The sequence below is a fragment of the Bubalus bubalis genome, chromosome 1 (genome assembly GCF_019923935.1).
Source record: "Bubalus bubalis isolate 160015118507 breed Murrah chromosome 1, NDDB_SH_1, whole genome shotgun sequence".
Classification (NCBI taxonomy): domain Eukaryota; kingdom Metazoa; phylum Chordata; class Mammalia; order Artiodactyla; family Bovidae; genus Bubalus; species Bubalus bubalis.
In genome coordinates this window covers 70074271-70093457 of record NC_059157.1, presented here as the reverse complement: position 1 = coordinate 70093457, position 19187 = coordinate 70074271, and the positions used below count along the sequence as shown (strand labels likewise).

General features: G+C 38.5%; 1 protein-coding gene across 9 annotated transcripts in view; it reads right to left on the bottom strand.

Annotated features, from left to right (window-relative positions):
• Positions 1-19187, bottom strand: part of ROBO2 (roundabout guidance receptor 2) — a 663217-nt gene that overhangs the window by 184967 nt on the left and 459063 nt on the right. For all 9 annotated transcript variants that reach the window (XM_044940048.2, XM_044940051.2, XM_044940065.2 and 6 more), the window contains 2 exons: positions 9848-10005; positions 6361-6481 (listed from right to left, as the gene is read on the bottom strand). In XM_044940048.2, the coding sequence (XP_044795983.2) occupies positions 6361-6481; positions 9848-10005 (279 nt within the window). The remainder of the gene's footprint in view (positions 1-6360; positions 6482-9847; positions 10006-19187) is intronic.

Here is a 19187-nt window from a genome sequence, read left to right as displayed (position 1 = left end):
AGAGCTGCCAGAACTGACACAGACTGGGAAATACACTCTTGGAGGGCACAAACAGATCCCTGTACACCAGGATCCAGGAGAGAGGAGCAGTGACCCCACAACAATCTGACCCAGACTCTTGTGTCCAGGAGTCTCCAGAGGAGGCATGGGTTGGTGGTGGCCTGCTGCAGGGTTGGGAGCACTGAGTGTAGCAGTACATGCACGGGATCTTTTGAAGGAGGTCACCATTATCTTAGCGCGGGCGGCTGCGATGGTGCACATAGCTACCCCACGTCCGAGGTCAGGGGCAGAAGCCGGGAAGACCCCATGCCTGAGGGGTGGCCAAGAGGAGTTACCCCATGTCCGAGGTCAGGGGCAGTGGCCGAGAGTGCCAGGGTGCGACGGCGCAGGAGCAGCCAAGAGGAGCTACCCCACGTCTGAGGTCAGGGGCGGCAGCCACGAGGAGCTACCCCGCATCCGAGGACAGGGTGGCGGCAGGGAGGAGCTATCCCATGCCCGAGGCCAGGGGCGGTGGCCGGAAGGAGCTACCCCAGGTCCAAGGAGTGGTGGCTGCCCAGGCGCAGGGGGCCTAGAGGAGTTATTCAATGTTCAAAGTCAGGTTGGGCTGCGGTGAGGAGATACCCCTCGTCCAAGGTAAGGAGCAGCAGCTGTGCTTTGCTGGAGCAGCCGTGAAGAGATACCCCACGTCCAAGGTAAGAGAAACTCAAGTAAGATGGTAGGTGTTCCAAGAGGGTATCAGAGGGCAGACACACTGAAACCATAATCACAGAAAACTAGTCAGTCTAATCACATTAGGACCACAGCCTTGCCTAACTAAATAAAACTAAGCCAGGCCACCCAAGACGGGCAGGTCATGGTGGAGAGGCCTGACTGAATGTGGTCCACTGGAGAGGGAATGGCAAACCACTTCAGTATTCTTGCCTTGAGAACCCCATGAACAGTATGAAAAGGCAAAATGATAGGATACTGAAAGAGGAACTCCCCAGGTCAGTAGGTGCCCAATATGCTACTGGAGATCACTGGAGAAATAACTCCAGAAAGAATGAAGGGATGGAGCCAAAGCAAAAGCAATACCCAGCTGTGGATGTGACTGGTGATAGAAGCAAGGTCCAATGCTGTAAAGAGCAATATTGCATAGGAACCTGGAATGTCAGGTCCATGAATCAAGGCAAATTGGAAGTGGTCAAACAAGAGATGGCAAGAGTGAATGCTGACATTCTAGGAATCAGCTAACTAAAATGGACTGGAATGGGTGAATTTAACTCAGATGACCATTATAAATACTACTGCAGGCAGGAATCCCTTAGAAGAAATGGAGTAGCCGTCATGGTCAACAAAAGAGCCTGAAATGCAGTACTTGGATGCAATCTCAAAAACAACAGAAAGATCTCTGTTCGTTTCCAAGGCAAACCATTCAATATCACAGTAATCCAAGTCTATGCCGCAACCAGTAACGCTGAAGAAGCTGAAGTTGAATGCTTCTATGAAGACCTACAAGACGTTTTAGAACTAACACCCCAAAAAGATGTCCTTTTCATTATAGGGGACTCGAATGCAAAAGTAGGAAGTCAAGAAACATCTAGAGTAAGAGGCAAATTTGGCCTTGGAGTACAGAATGAAGCAAGGCAAAGACTAATAGAGTTTTGCCAAGAAAATGCACTGGGCATAGCAAACACCCTCTTCCAACAACATAAGAGAAGACTCTACACATGGACATCACCTGGTCAATGGCAAATTCTGATTATATTCTTTAGGTATGACCTAAATCAAATCCCTTATGATTATACAGTAGAAGTGAGAAATAGATTTAAGGGACTAGATCTGGTAGACAAAGTGCCTAATGAACTATGGACAGAGGTTCATGACACTGTACAGGAGACAGGGATCAAGACCATCCCCAAGAAAAAGAAATGAAAAAGGAAAATGGCTGTCCCAGGAGGCTTTACAAATAGCTGTGAAAGAAGAGAAGCAAAAAGCAAAGGAGAAAAGGAAAGATATACTCATTTGAATGCAGAGTTTCAAAGAATAGCAAGGAGAGATAAGAAAGCCTTCCTCAGTGATCAGTGCAAAGAAATAGAGGAACACAACAGAAAGGGAAAGACGAGAGATCTCTTCAAAAATTAGAGATACCAAGGGAATGTTTCATGGAAAGATGAGCTCAATAAAGGACAGAAATTATACGGACCTAAGAGAAGCAGAAAATATTAAGAAGAGGGGGCAAGAATACGCACAATACTGTACAAAAAAGATCTGCACGACCCAGATAAACACAATGGTATGCTCTCTCACCTAGAGCCAGACATCCTAGGATGTGAAGTCAAGTGGGCCTTAGGAAGCATCACTGCGAACAAAGCTAGTGGAGGTGATGGAATTCCACTTGAGCTATTTCAAATCCTGAAAGATGAGGCTGTGAAAGTGCTGCACTCAATATGCCAGCAAATTTGGAAAACTCAGCAGTGGCCACAGGACTGGAAAAGGTCAGTAGTCATTCCATTCCTAAGGAAGGTAATACCAAAGAATGCTCAAACTACTGCACAGTTGCACTCATCTCACATGCTAAAAGTAATGCTCAAAATTCTCTAAGCCAGGCTTCAGTGGTACCTGAAGTGAATTCCAGATGTTTAAGCTGGTTTTAGAAAAGGCAGAGGAACCAGACATCAAATTGCCAACATCTGCTGGATCATGAAAAAAGCAAGAGAGTTCCTGAAAAACATCTATGTCTGTTTTATTGACTATGCCAAAGCCTTTGACTGTGTGGATTACAATAAACTTTGGAAAATTCTGAAAAAGATGGGAATACCAGACCACCTGACCTGCCTCTTGAGAAACCTTTATGCAGGTCAGGAAGCAACAGTTAGAAGTGGGCATGGAACAAAGGACTGGTTCCAAATAGGAAAAGGAGTACATCAAGGCTGAATATTGTCACCCTGCTTATTTAACTTATATGCAGAGTACATCATGAGAAGCGCTGGGCTGGAAGAAGTACAAGCTGGAATCAAGATTGGGAGAAGATATATCAATAACCTCAGCTATGCATATGACACCACCCTTATGGAAGAAAGTGAAGAAGAACTAAAGAACCTCTTGATGAAAGTGAAAGAGGAGGTGAAAAAGTTGGCTTAAAGCTCAACATTCAGAAAAGTAATATCATGGCATCCAGTCCCATCACTTCATGGCAAATAGTTGGGGAAACAGTGGAAACAGTGTCAGATTTTATTTTGGGGGGCTCCAAAATCACTGCAGATGGTGGTTGCAGCCATGAAATTAAAAGACGCTTACTCCTTGGAAGAAAAGCTGTGACCAACCAAGACAGCATATTAAAAAGCAGTGACATTACTTTGCCAACAAAGGTCCATTTAGTCAAGGCTATGGTTTTTCCAGTAGTCATGTATGGATGTGAGAATTGGACTATAAAGAAAGCTGAGCACCGAAGAATTGATGCTTTTGAACTGTGTTGTTGGAGAAGATTCTTGAGAGTCCCTTGGACTGCAAGGAGATTCAAGCAGTCCATCCTCAAGGAGATTAGTCCTGAGTTTCATTGGTAGGACTGATGTGGAAACTGAAAGTCCAGTGTTTTGGCCACCTGATGCGAAATGCTGACTCATTTTAAAAGACCCTGATGCTGGGAAAGATTGAAGGCAGAAGGGAAAGGGGACGACAGAGGATGAGTGGTTGGATGACATTACCAACTCAATGGACATGAGTTTTTTTAAACCCCAGGAACTGGTGATAGATGGGGAGGCCTGGCATGCTACAGTCCATGGGTTTGCTGAGAGTTGGACACGACTGAATGACTGAACTGAAGAAAAGATGAAATATAAATAGGTTTACTAGAAAACCTTTTTCTGGATGTAGAGCATCAAAATAAAATAAAGAAGGCCTCATTATACAAAGTACACTAGTTATTTTATTTTCTCTAAGAATTGGGGAATCAATGTACAGGAGGGGTCTTTCTCAAAGAATAGTAGTCACAATCTTGAAACACTTAAGCCATCATGACTCTTTTAATGTTTTATTCCTTGGTTTGGATTTTTTTTCAATTTCAATTATGGAATTTTACTTTTCCCCACAAGTTAATACTGTACCTATAACCCCTTAGGTCAGTTCTGACTATACCACAATATAAATGTTTCTCTGCTCCTTAAATCAATTGTTCTAGAAGAGCTGCCTGTAGACAAATTTGATCTCTTTGGTTTACAGCTGTTTTCAAAATAATTTAGAAGTCCCTCCTGTAACTCCTGACATAATTAGTGAAATTCTGTAGTTCTTATCATGTTTTTAAAGAAAGTAGGGTAAATATGTCAAAACACAGTCACATTTGGTAAATCTAATTACTTGGGTATTAACAATAAACACTTTCAGTTTTCTTCTGAAGGCAATATATACTGCTGTAATGCAATAATTTTCTGCTCTGAAGCTGGGGGTAGCAGTAGAATAGAGAAGAGTGTTTCTTTAAATAGCACAGCTGTACTTGTGGGTTTTCAATGCTAGTGTTTGGTGACCACTAATTTCATATCTTAGCAGGCAAAACTGCATTTTATTCATTACAAGTGAAGCACATTCTGAGACTCTTAAAGGTGACTGCATGATATCTAAGGGCTAACATGGATACTTGTCTGGACTCCACAGGAGAGAAATTAACATGCACACTTGAAACAGTTTTGTTTTTACTGTTCAATTCCTTTCATGAAGTATGGGATTTCTCTTGGTTTTGTCATTTTGGACTTCAAGCTACTTAGTAGCCACAAGGAGTATGACCAGAGATTTACCTGGTACTCAGAGCAATTGAAAAGAGAGGTCTGCACTCCGGTACATATTCATAAAGCACACCTAACACTCTAAATGTAGTGGAAATCACACTGTGGCTCTTTTTTGCATCATAGCATTCCCATTACACCATGGGTGGCACATCCCAAGCTACCAAAGAAGTTTCTTTAGGGACGCATGCCAGATTCTGATGCCGCCCTCGGCGTGTTCTGGAGGAATGATGTGGTGTCTTATATTATGCACACATCCAGAAGATTATTTTACTGGCACAAAAAGAGTAATCTAAAATTCACAATTATCTTATATTAAAAAAAAACACATAGTATCTGTAACAGTGACTGTTTTATTTATATATACATATATTTATTATATATATATATAAATGTATATATACACATCTATATATAATGGAGAAGGCAATGGCACCCCACTCCAGTACTCTTCCCTGGAAAATCCCATGGATGGAGGAGACTGTTAGACTGCAATCCATGGGGTCGCTAAGAGTTGGACACGACTGAGCGACTTCACTTTCACTTTTCACATTCATGCACTGGAGAAGGAAATGGCAACCCACTCCAGTGTTCTTGCCTGGAGAATCCCAGGGACGGGGGAGCCTGGTGGGCTGCCGTCTATGGGGTCGCAGAGTTGGACACGACTGAAGTGACTTAGCATAGCATAGCATCTACATATAAATATGTGTATATGAGTATGTTTGTGTGTATTCATATAATATATAACTCCATACAGATACTTGAATGAGATTTCAATATTTTCTAAAAGATGTTTCATTTTCCAGTATCTTGAGGATCTCCATTTTTTCCCCAATTTTCTGTCACTGTATTAATATTTCTCTTTTAATTTTTCACAGCTGCTCAGTATTTTCCCTACTTTTGTTTATTCCATCATCTTTATCATCTCCAATTTCTTCCTTTCTAATGTTTTCTTTACTATTTCTGTGATACAGATCTAGTCATGTTTTAACTAAAATTAACTAAATTACTCCAGCTCAAGAGGCCCTTGGTTCTTAAAGTTAAAGAAACATGAATAGCATAGCAAAATAGTTTAATAACTTTTTTCTACTTTTTGATTCTGTGTGTATAACTAGCAAGCTAGTCTTTTTATCATGAGCTAAAACTGCAAGTAGCTCAATCTGAGATTTTTTTTTTAAGTAGAAGAAAAGTGAAATGACTTTATAGTATACTCTCTAATTTTTAAAAGCCTTATCTCATGTCATGCACATAATAAATATTTGATAAACGCATTGCAATGGAATGAGTGATAAACTTTAGATGGATATAATCTCCAACAGATTTTGAGAAAGAGTAATTTTTAACATTTTTATGAAAGGCAAAATCTTATAGATATATAGGAATGAAGCAGGTAAATTGTTTCAAAAGTTTAATTTTCTTCAAATCAAAGATCTCATCTGAAAGACAGAATCAGAAAACAAGACAATTCTAGTTTATTTCAGCTCACTACAAGTCATAAGTAACCATCCCTATATGGCCTGGTGTTTGGTATTAGCAAAAATATTTAAAAGCGAAGAAAGAGTAGATAATAAATAGCAATTTATAAATTAAAACAGAGTTTTACCAAAGACAGTCAGCTCTGCTGGATCACTGTCTCTCTCTCCCACCATGTTGGTGCCCACACATGTATACATCCCAGCATCACTCTTTCTGGTATTGGAGATCATTAGTTTTCCACCACGGATCTGTTAAAATTGGATGGAAAAAAAAAGAAAGAAAATAAAGGAAAATGGAGAAGAAAAGAAACAGAGAAAGAAAGGTCATTAATAAAAAAATCTTGAAAAATTAAGCACATAATTTTTCTCTAAAAGAAATAGTTGAGTGTCTAAGACACAAAACTCTCCCACTCTTTTGGCATCTTTTAAATTCTGCTTCCATGTAAGCCTCCATATTCTCTTTCTAGAGAATGCTTCTTTTAAGGCAGTCTTCCTATCTCTTGCCTGATCCTATTTCGAGACTTGTGACTGCTGCCATTAAACCTCATGGTTAAAACTAATACAGTTATGTAAAGTTTAAAAATAAAATAAAATTAAATAAATTAAAAAAAAATAAACCTCATGGTTGGTCTTCACTCTGAAATTCTGTTGAATGAATTTCTATTGACATCTGTCATCAGAAAGAAGCGCTAGATATTTTATTTTGATAATATAATGAGATCCAATTGACTCAGAAGAATTCAATGAGTATTTGTTGGGTACTTCTTTTTTTTTTTTTTTTTTTCCTTTTTTTTTTCTTTAAATTTTATTTTATTTTTAAACTTTACAAAATTGTATTAGTTTTGCCAAATACCAAAATGAAACCGCCACAGGTATACATGTGTTCCCCATCCTGAACCCTCCTCCCTCCTCCCTCCCCATTCCATCCCTCTGGGTCGTCCCAGTGCACCAGCCCCAAGCATCCAGTATCGTGCATCGAACCTGGACTGGCAACTCGTTTCATACGTGATATTTTACATGTTTCAATGCCATTCTCCCAAATCTTCCCACCCTCTCCCTCTCCCACAGAATCCAAAGACTGTTCTATACATCAGTGTCTCTTTTGCTGTCTCGTACACAGGGTTATTGTTACCATCTTTCTATTGGCCGGGCAGTGTTCTAGGTCCTTGAGATTCAGCAGTAAATCAAATAGTAAAAATCTCTGTCTTCATGGGGTATTTGTTAGCATTAAAATTATCTTTGTCTCATCTTAACTGTATTTATAAGACAACTTTTGAAGAGGGATGTGAGGTTGAATAAAAACAAATAATTTTTTGGAATGATGAGTATGACTTGGTACAAACTGTTGGCTTTGTATAGGTGGCCCCTAAAAGTTTCTTAAATAAGAAGCATTTCTGTTTGAATAAACAAATATAATGATGTTACAATATTGTTTGTTAAGAGGATACTACAGCAGAATAAGCTTTTCAGTAAGTGTATCATCAACTTACAGGTTCTTTTCCAATTTTGAGTTTTGTGTGTTTTTTTTTTTAAACAATCTCTCTTAAAGAGATATGAGATAAGAATATGCTGGTTTCCTCCTTTACTTTTTAATTTCACAGGCAGATAGAACTCAAGTAGATATGTTTTCATCAGACATATTTCAGGCTCTAAAACTAGCCATGTATTTTCAACAAAGTATTTTCAACATTTTTTTATACTTCGGAAGAAAAGATCATCAACCTTTTCTCAACTAAATGCAGTAGAATAAATGGTAGGTTATAAACCAGGGAGGCCATTTCTCCTCCCCTTGAAGATGAAACTGACAGTATGACTTGATTTGTTCAGTGGAACTAAAGCAACATTTCACCGGAAGAAAGGCACTTGCACGTAGGGACTTGACTGCTTGCTGCAGCTGGAACCCTGAGACAACTATGGGAATTAGCTCAAGCTGAGTGCATGCTAAGTCACTTCCATCGTGTTTGCCTCTTTGCGACCCCATGGACTATAGCTCACCAGGCTCCTCTGTCCATGGAATTTTCCAGGCAAGAATACTGGAATAGGTTGTCATGCCCTCCTCCAGGGGATCTTGCCAACCCAGGAATCAAACCCACATCTCTTACGTCTCCTGCATTGGCAGGCAGGTTCTTTACTACTGGTGCCACCTGGGAGCCCCTAGCCCAAGCTAGTCTGCTGGAATATGGGAGGCTATGAGGAGAAGAACCAAGATGGCTGGCTTGAGAAGTAGTCAATGGCCAGACATGTGAGTACAGGAAAGTTATCCTAGATCATTCAGCTGCCAGCACACTTTCAAACAAGCCACAGAAGCTGGAGAACACCTAGCAAAGATCAACCAACCTGGCAATGAGCAAAGAACTGTCAACTCATGTACAGAATCACAGAATAAATGCAATGGTTGTATTGTGGGGTGATTTGTTATAAAGCAAAAATTTAATGATTACAAACATGAAAAAGAAAATCTTGAACAGGAGCACATTTTCCTAAGTTTGGTAGCCAAGCACAGACCACTGGGAACCAAATGATCTTTCACTGTAGATCTCCACAGTGTCCACAGTTCAAACCAGAATACTCATGTGAATATGCTGTGATCTTTTGCATGGCCTCTCTGGTTCTGTGTTATGATGTAATCACAAAGTACACATAAGAATAAAATCTCACTTATAAGATATTTTTAAAGATAATAGACACCCAGACTATATGGACATTTTAATAGAAATAGCACATTTGTTCTGTTAAATGATACATTATTTTAAATAAAATATATTTATTCTTAGTTATTATACTGAGTACAAAAATTGTACTAAGAACAATGTCAGAAGGTTGAGGCATTATCTACTATTTCAGTGACCAGCTCTCACAAACTCCACATACTAACGGTGAGTAGATCCTCTGAAAAAATAATCTATATACCATTTCTCTAGCTTTTTACCATTTTCTGGGTGTTTCATCTTGATATTAATCAACTAATTAATGATGACCAATTTCCCTTGAAAATGGACTAATTTTTTGTAAGTTTAAACTGCAGAACTTGGCAGTTATTTTAACATTGATTTTACTTTACATCTCTTAAACTTTGAAATGAATTCTCATAATATTTTAGTTATAAATATTACATTGGAAAAACTGGAAAAGAGCTTGAAATATTCATCACCACAATTTCCTCTTATAATTTTGAAAGTAGTGTGAAAAGAAATGTTTTAGTTAATACAGTTTATGGTCATCACTTACACTTTGACACTTAATGTACTCCATGATCAATAAATGCATCTGGAGTTCCCAAAAGAGCTTTGACATCAATATTCTATTACAAAGATATATTTACATATTCAGATTAGTCCAGTTATTAATATAACATATACATTTTATTTATATAATTTTTGTCTCTTTGAAGCCTCATTCCAAAATTTGTCATTTGGGTATCCTTTTTCAGCCTTTTCAATATAGTGTAAGTAGTAATTAGCACTCAAACAGAGTTCTATAACTTTATTAACAATAAATAACAAATAATATAAATAAAATAATATAAATAAAATATTATAGATAATATAAATAAAATACATCCATTTTAAAGCTTGGTATCCAACCCCTCTGGGCATCCATTCTAATTTTACTCACACTTATTCTTTCTTCCTTGTCATCAATTCGAATTTTGTCTTTTTTCCAGTAGATAGTAGGTTCTGGGTGTCCCCGGGGAGGCTGGCACTCCAGGATTGCAGGCTCTCCGGCTGCCACTACAACATCTGTGGGATTTTGCCGGAAGTCATCTCGTAACACTGAAGAAAAATAATTGCAGTAAAGGAAAACTCAGTGACAGTAACTTTAGGTTTCTCTTGCAAAAGGTAACTTCAAGTCTTAAACATGCCCGTCTTAAAACATGTCAGCGCGAACCTGAGTGCTCATCAACAGAGAAGTGACTAGTTATATGATTATGAATCTCTGCTATGAAATCTGAGTTGAAAACGAGATAAGCTGGAGGAAAATAAAATGAGAAACACTCATGATGCAGTTTTGAGATTTAATACAAACTCAAGGTACAAAACTGTTTAGGTAATATGATCCCATTTTACTATTTAAAAAGCACATATATGTACAAATACCTGTATATAAATACATTAAAATTAATTGTTATGCTTGTTAAACTTAAAGCCCTGAAACATTTCATATGCACATGGTCTGGGAGCATGTATGCCCGTCAGTCAGGGAGGGGAAGTGGAGTGAGAACTCTCTGGGAAACGCTTTCTGGTAACATGAATATGGACAAGATCCACACTGTTTTCATTACACTTCCGAAGATAGATTCATTGTTCACCCTTGTAACGCACTAGCACCCACATACACAGGGCTACATTTTCATTCTGTCTGCATCTCCACCTGCCGAGCGACATCTGGGCAGCGTGACATTCGGAGCAGAGATATCCCTTATAGCAGCTTTGCCAGTCTGAATTTCTCCTCCTTTCATTAGGAGAACAGCAGGTTGGACCTCGGTTGTAACCTCCGAAAATCTGGCATGCCTGGCTCTCCAAATGTCACCTATCTATCTCTGGACTTTTCCTCCCATGGCAAGATGAAAAGCCTGGAGAAATGACTCCCTCCTATCAGACTGCAGAATGCTGATTTATTTAGCAAATAAGGACTATATCTATTTTAGGGTAAACATTCAAAAAAGTAGTTGAGAAAACAGGTGAAGGAGATTAAGGGGTACAACCTACCAGTTATAAAATGTCAGTTACAAGAAAGTAACAGACAGCAGAGGGAATATAGTCCATGTTTTATAACAACTTTGTATCTTGTGTAATCTATAAAAATATTGAATCACTACACTGTATGCCTGAAACTAATGTAATATTGTAAGTCAACAATACTTCAATGAAATGTAGTTGAAAGCAGCTAATATACCATATAACATAAAAGCCTCTGCTTTTCATAACTGCTTTGACTTTTTCTATTCTTTGATATTCTAACACTGACAAGTTTTTACCCCAATATACTTTGGGCTAGAACAAACAATCACACACTCACACAAATACATGTGTGTATATGTATGTGTATGTATATGCAGGTACACACATATACATTTAATGTAAATTGGTCAAGCTATTTGAAACTGGTCAAGTTATTTGAAATCAAAATTGGGCAGCTTGTGCTAGCTTGTTATGTAAATCATCTGCTGCAAACATGGATTAGGTCAAGCCAACTGCCTTTGATGTCCCATAATGAGACCCACTTCAGCACTCTGCTTCTTTGTGGGGCTAAGTCTCCAGGTTAACTGTCATTCTCCAAATAAATAAAAATCCCCTGTCCTGAAAATAGGTCCAGAGAGAAAACTGAGTGACTTTTAGGGCTTTTCTTTTCCTGTCTCTTGCAACAACATGGTTTTTCATCTTAATGAAGTCATGGCCTTTTATGAGATTAGAGAACCTTGTCGCCTATTGAAGGAGCCATAAGAAAAAAGTGAGCACAAATTGCTCACTCTCAGTTTATAAGCTGATTAATTTACTGCTTTAGCTGCTGTGGAAATGTGTTCCATTTGAGCACAGTGAACTGCATATTTTTTGAGTTCTCTTGTCTAACTGGCAAGAAAGATGTGATTTATATGCATAGGGGTTTGCTTCTGAATGGGCTGAGAGAAGTATGCATAAATGTGATGTTCCAACAGGAGGGGAAGAAGGGGTTAACACTGTGGTTCCCCATTGCAGGTAAATCCTCAAGGGAGAGCAAGCTGGTGACTCATTTATATTCTAAATAGAGAACAGCTGCCTATTTATGCAATGTTAAGACCTGCAAAAATATGGTACCAGGGTGGTGAGCACCCCTACAATATCCGGTCCTGGCAGCAAATGGTGTTTTGGCAGGCCCTCAATCTGTTCCAAAATGACACATCTGGCCAGTTGGAGGACCTTCTCCAGAATGGTCTACTCACAAATCATAAGCCAAAAAGCCTGTGCTCAAATGGCACTTAAGACCACTGCAAATCATTCAGAAACACAGTATTACATCAATTTGCAACAAACCAAATTAAGACCAAAAAAAAAAAGTCCTTTGACATGGGGGACAAAAAAGGAGAAAAATATCATAACAAACTAAGGGCTGCTACTCTTAAACAATATAACATGTGTTTATGGCATTCACACAAAAAAAGAAAATGACTCCAATTTGCAAATGAAGCCAAGGAATTGAACATCAACTGTAATTTTAGGCTTTCAGACTATTCACCCAGAGAGTAGGGTGAGATAATAGTATAATTGGTACTGTACCCTCTTCAACTTGTAAAAGGCTCTTTGGGGGTTTGTAGAATAATTCATTTTTGCTCAGTGATACCATTTCTTTCACCCTGTGTCTTTGGGGGTAGTAAAATATTTTCTTTCCTCTCAAATAAGATATTTTGGAGAAAAATAACCCTTTCAGCAGAGTCTAGCACAGCAACAAAGAATCTTAGGAATAAGTCTTTTTTTTTTTTTTTGGTCTTGGAAAGTTGTTCTTTTAATTGAGTGATTATTACAATATTGTTGTAGTTGATTTCTTCCATATGTCAACATGGATTAGCTATAGGTAGACATATGTCCCCTCCCTTTTGAAACTCCCTTCAAACTCCCACCCCATACTACCCCTCTAGGTTTTTCTCCATCCCACCTGGAAAAGGTAATTTTTACTCTTCTCAAATTATATAAATGTTCTGACACTTGCTTATATATGTCTGAGGTTTGTATACCTCTTATCAAGTATAAAAAAAGTAAAATTAAATAGTGTTTATCTATTTTTCGCTAATTCTTAGTTTCTGTCTTGGATTTTGCCCTGTGCTTTTATTACAAGTGATAAAAAAATGGGAGGTGTTCTTTATAGTAAAGTATTTATATATGTGAGTAAAGGGAACTGAAACAGTTCCATAAATGTAAAAAAGTAAAGCAAGTCCAAATTGAGTCTATATATATTTTTTCTCATTAAGCCCCTATTTTAGAAAAAAAAAAAAAAACACAAAAAACTGAGAGCCACATTTTCACTGAGGCTTGAGAAGTAAGCCAAAACAAGAACAGGCAGCAATATGTGTATTACCTAGAGCTCCAAACAAAGTCTTTAGGGTGAAGAGAAATAAACATGAACTGAAAAGAATCTGGTTAAAATGACAAAAGCTGGCAGTGGGGTAGTGGTAAGCAGTACTTAAAGGAAAAAAAAATAATAGGTAGACTTTTGATATAGTACGTGCTTTGCAGATCTAAGTTTAGAATACAAGGGCTCAAATCTCCATGGGGAAAAACAGAAATGTTAGTTGGCTAGAACCCAAATATTCATTTCTGTATACGAGCTGAGAAGCACAAATGAGAGTTCACTGAGCTAGTTATAACCTAGATTAGACCTGAATTCTTTTTACATTAACATGCACAGTGACTTAGAAAGTTATTCTGGAACATCAGTAGATTCAGAATTACTACTGTGTTTGATATGATAGAGTTCATATTCATGACATAAATATCTATAACAAATTATTTCAGTTCTACAGGAATATACTGAATACTACAATATACTTCGCACAGTCTTATAAAATGGTTAAGGAATACTGTATTAAACAAAGATGACATGATGGTGCCTGTGGAAGGCTTTGGAATGACCTATTTATTGTGGAAGGTAAGTTTAGAGTGTGAATCCTGTCTGACTCTAGAAGGAAATGGCAACCCACTCCAGTGTTCTTGCCTGGAGAATCCCAGGGACGGAGGAGCCTCGTGGGCTGCCATCTCCGGGGTCTCACAGAGTCGGACACAACTGAAGCAACTTATCAGCAGCAGCAGCAGACCCTACATAAAGTCATTATGCTAGAATGATTTGTAACATCACCTGCATCTATTCTTCCTGTCACCGCTGCCCTAGTTAGGGTGTCTTATCTCTTCCTTAATTACTTCAAGAGTATTCTATTTAAACTTTTCTTCTGATTTCTCTTTTAATCTCTCTACTGTGACTATTATGAGTTTGCTGAAGTGTACATAAGATCACATCCATTATTTTTCACAACTTTCAAAAGGCTCTTAAGAAAAAATTCTCTTCTTAATGTGACACCAGAGTTGTATAGAATGAGGTCATCAATTATATTTTCAGGCTCATCACATACATTCCAGCAACCCTCCTATACTAGACACACAGAGGACCATCTCACTATCAATGTATATTAGCATATATAATTTTTCTACTTGAAAATCTTCCCTAGGTAACTCTTAGTCTCCATACTTTTCCCTATTTCTTTAAACACATACTGTCCCTTTGGTGTCAGTTTCAGATTCACTCATCTGAGATTTCCTTTTATATATACATTGGACTAGGTGGTGGTGGTGGTTTAGCCACTAAGCTGCGTTTGACTCTTTGTGATCCCATGGACTATAGCTCACCAGGCTCCTCTGTCCATGGGATTTCCCAGGCAAGAATTCCTGGGAAGAAATGGCAAGAATGAGGCCATTCCTAAAAGTGGTACACATTATTTTCCCATCCTCATCAGCAGCAGCCCCAGCATCACCTCTCGCCATGGGCGATGTAATCCCAGCCAGCCTGAAGCTCAGGTCCTTGTCCCTACCTCCCAGGACGTGCATTGTCTCTCCCAGCTGCACTAAATGGCTGCTATCAGCAGCTATGCTGTGACCCCAGGGGGAGCACCAGTCTCAGGATAAAACTAAGACTCTGCACACTAGAAAAAAAAAATCTGGGTTCTTGATGCCATAACTGAACAAATCAATCCTAAAGACTGTGTCAAATCAGGACTTTCTACTTCTGTGAACCAAAGAAATTCTTCCATTCATTCATGAAGTAGAAGTCACTCAATCATGTCTTACTCTTTGTGACCCCATGGACTGTAGCCTCCCAGGCTCCTCTGTCTATGGGGATTCTCCAGGCAAGAATCCTGGAGTGGGTTGCTATTTCCTGCAGGGGATTTTCCTAACCCAGGGATCGAACCCAGGTCTCCTGCATTGCTCGTGGATTCTTTACCATCTGAGCCACCAGGGAAGCTCTTTCATTCATAGGCCAGTTTAAATAAAGTTGCCCCTTTCAACTGAAAGTTCCCCACTGACAAGCTATAATAATGCTGCATTTTTCTGAAGTTGCAATGACCAAAAACCTACTACATCTACAGAGGAAACATCATTCACAACAAACCACATTATTATATTTGGTACAATCAAGCAAGGTATGGTCAGAGTGGACAGGCCAGTCACCCACTACATAGACAACACAATCTGATATTTAGGGAACAAGTCACAAGTAGTTTCTTCTGCACAGAAGGGGAATGGGAAAGAAAGAACTCAATGGGGCGACATCCTGCTACCGCTGTGCAAGCTGACACTCTGGCACTTCTGCAACACGCTGACAATTCCAAAATGAGAAGCTCTCGCCCCTCCTCATCCCACTATGATTCCCTGTGCAAGCAAATCCACTCAGCAAATGGTCCAGTTAAACCAGCACTATGAATTGGAGCATGATGAATGAACAAGGATACCCTGTGACTCGCTCATTTTCAAGCCGTAACATTTTGTGAAGCCTAGAAATCTGCAGGGAATAAAACATACAAACATACAACTCACCCAGGAGGAATGGCCAGCTCCAAATGTCTTAGCCAAGTCTCTATTCTTGAATCCTTTTTTTAGCCCTGTTCTGTTCTTATCCGCAATATAATCTGAAGTCCCCTTACCACTGCCAAGTCTTCCTTAATGTTTTCCATTAATGTTTAAAACTTGCTGAAGGATTCTTAGAAATTGCATGGAAACACTGTGCTGTCTGTAATTTCTATCTGTAACCTCTGTAATGCATATGTTCTCCTTGGGGACCAAGTGTTGAGATCATTCATAAACTCTTGGATCACACGTGGCACTGCAAACTGGTGACATCTGACCATGGCAGACTCGAGGCCTGTCTCTGGTAATCATTTCCTTTGGTTTGAGTTAAGGAGCCAGCAGTTGGCTTGCCTTCAACACTTGGAAGTCCTATTTTTTGCAAAGCCTAGCATCTGATATTTGACAGGGATCTGCATACCCTATCCATTAGCTTGAGAGGAAGTTGCGGATTGAGGCTAATTAATGTTTAATCAGCTTCTCTTTTTTCTTCCCTTAAAGTGCCATTTCCACAAAATTGGTTATGTTGATCTCTCTAGAATAACAGAAAACTTAAGACAGAAGGGCAGCTTAGAGGCTGTGCCAAATATAGTGTGTCAGGAGGAAGACCTCATGTAGGACGGAGGGCGCTGGCCTAAATGTGTTCAAGGCAGCCTTCCTTCACTGTAAAACAAAAACTCTCCACATCCCCAAAATGTTCTATTCTGCTACCCAACTTGCTTCCAGGACCTGCCCTTTTGAGAATTTCAGCCTTGGTCACAAAGATGGCTATAACTCTGGATAATGGAAGAAACAATATGTGGAATTTAATATTCAGAACTGACACAGACTAGTCCTAAAAAAAAAAAAAAAAAAATCAAATGATCTTTCTCAAGGTGGTAACAAAGGGAAACACCAGATTATTTCAAGCTAAAATACTGTCCCTGACTTTCTTCAATCTGGGTTGGGGCATAAATAAATAAATAATCACAACATCTTTATAGGATTTACATTTACAGGATGATTACAAATAACCATCTGTCTGCCTCTAGCTCTTTAATCTGGTTCATGTCCCATTAGCCTTAAGTCTTCAGTTAAAGCGGTTAGGCTGTTAGGTATTAGTTAGGTTTGTTACAGGTCTTGTAGAGTGTTTTTTTCCCCACTATTTCCCATTTCTCTTCCTACCCCTCTTTCTCTTTCACCTCATTTAGCTCTTACTGTTAGATCAAAGAACACAAAAAATTAAAATGGACAAATCTCATTTATATACAGATATATATCTGTGTAAAAGTTTTTAATTCAATATATTTCTGTATTTATGTATAATTTTAAACTTAAAATATGTATAAGTATATACTTGAATTCAAACTTCCATATTCATTACTGCCTTAATGCTACATCTGCCAATTTGAATAAAGGAATAAAGAGCACCATTCAGTAAATATTAATGTGCTGCTTTATTCTGGATCCCAATAGATTACCACTCTCCTCCCACCTTGTTAGTCTTTATCTGAAGGTATTAGCTTTTACAACATTCTAACACTGTGCAGTTCAGCAGCTTTTCCCTGTCATTTCACCCTCTCCTAGTATCAGCGGGTTAGTGCTCTGATATTTCTCTTCCATGGTGTATTCTGAGGTGCCTGATCAACATGAATTACAATGCCAAGTAACTGCCAGATGTCATGAGTTATAAACTCAATAGTCTAAGGATTATTACACATTAGGGCACCCTACAGTGCAAGGGTGTCCTGGAATTTATGTGTTATTTATTACCTATTGGCAGGGTCTCCAAGTAATCTCACCCCTGCTGATGAAATGAGGGTTGGAAGAAGAGGAAGGTCAAGGTCAACCTTCCTTGTCACAAATGCCAGTTACTTTGAAACTACTGTTGCTCTATCTTTATCGCCCTCTACCTGAAACTCAACAAATTTTTGAATAAGTGCGGTATATATTATAATGCATCTATGGGCTTTCAGCATAATTCTGCTGCTTTCATGATTTCCATCACTTCACCTATTTTAACAATACATTTCATAACACAATCATTAGAGGCTTGATTTAGAGTGCAACCATGAATCTCACCATAATTCATGAACTTAAAAATGACCACTGGAAGAGTATGCTTTTTATTACCCAGTTTCACACTTGAACATAGACCAAAGCTTAACAGCATGAAACTTACTGAATTCTAATGCAACAATGAAAGTTTTTTTTTTTTTTCTAAACGTGTGGGATGAGGACTCTAGTGTGCACAGCTGTTGAAATATAATTCTGTATACCTGAGATATTCATAATAATAAAAAAATGTTCCTCATGCCTGTAGATTGTTCAGTCTTTCTCATCCAATATTAAGATTTGCATACATCTACACTGCAAAATATGGCATTACTATAAGCTGTCAGGAATTTTGCTGAAATGAATATAATTTGACATCCTATATTCTTCAGGAAATGTTCTATTTGATTACTACATGACAAGAAGCTTGAAATGTTTCCTAATCCAGAATATAGCATATTTATTTTTAAATTGGCTGATTAAAAAAAGCTCTATCATCTCTCTACTCTATTCCAAAGATCCAGTAACCTTCTTTTCTTTTGCCACCAAATGAATTCTGAATGCTGCGGTTAACATTCAGCAATCTCATTACCCAATCTGCCATAAATCTTCAAAAGCATCACCATGTTTTGACAGCTAAGCAGGAAAAGAGGAAGCAAGAAGCATATTCAAGCACTTTTTATGAATGCAAATGTGCTAAAGACAACATTTAAATTATTTCAGAAAAGTCATATTATGGACAACAACCAGAAAACAATGTGCTTGAACCTATGAGTGGCACAATTGCTTTTGTTTCTGATACTAAGTCCACAGGCCCCCACCTCACTCATTGAATCTTGCCATGTACTCTATGAAAACAAACTGATGACAAAGAACAGTGGATATATTTTTAAGGTGTAAGTGATACTGAGTGCTCATGAACAAAATTTATGTTTTCCCTAAAGTGTTTTTTAAGTATTTTTAAATTCATGTATACTCCAATCAAACCTTCATATCTTACATGAAACTAGAAAGATGTCACATTAGTCATGGAGGTTTAGAAGAATCCCCCTTTCTCTGATGTGTTGTTGTTCAGTCGCTAAGTTCTGTCTGACTCTTTGTGATTCCATGGACTGTACATGCCAGGCTCCTCTGCCTTCCACTATCTCCCAGAGTTTGCTTAAATTCATGTCAGTTGAGTTTGTGATGGTATCTAATCATCTCATCTTCTGTTGCCCTCTTCTCTTCATAAAGGGTCTCAGTCTTTCCCAGCATCAGGGTCTTTTTCAATGAGTTGGTTCTTCCCAGCAGGTGGCCAAATTATTAGAGCTTCAGCATCAGTCCTTCCAATGAATACT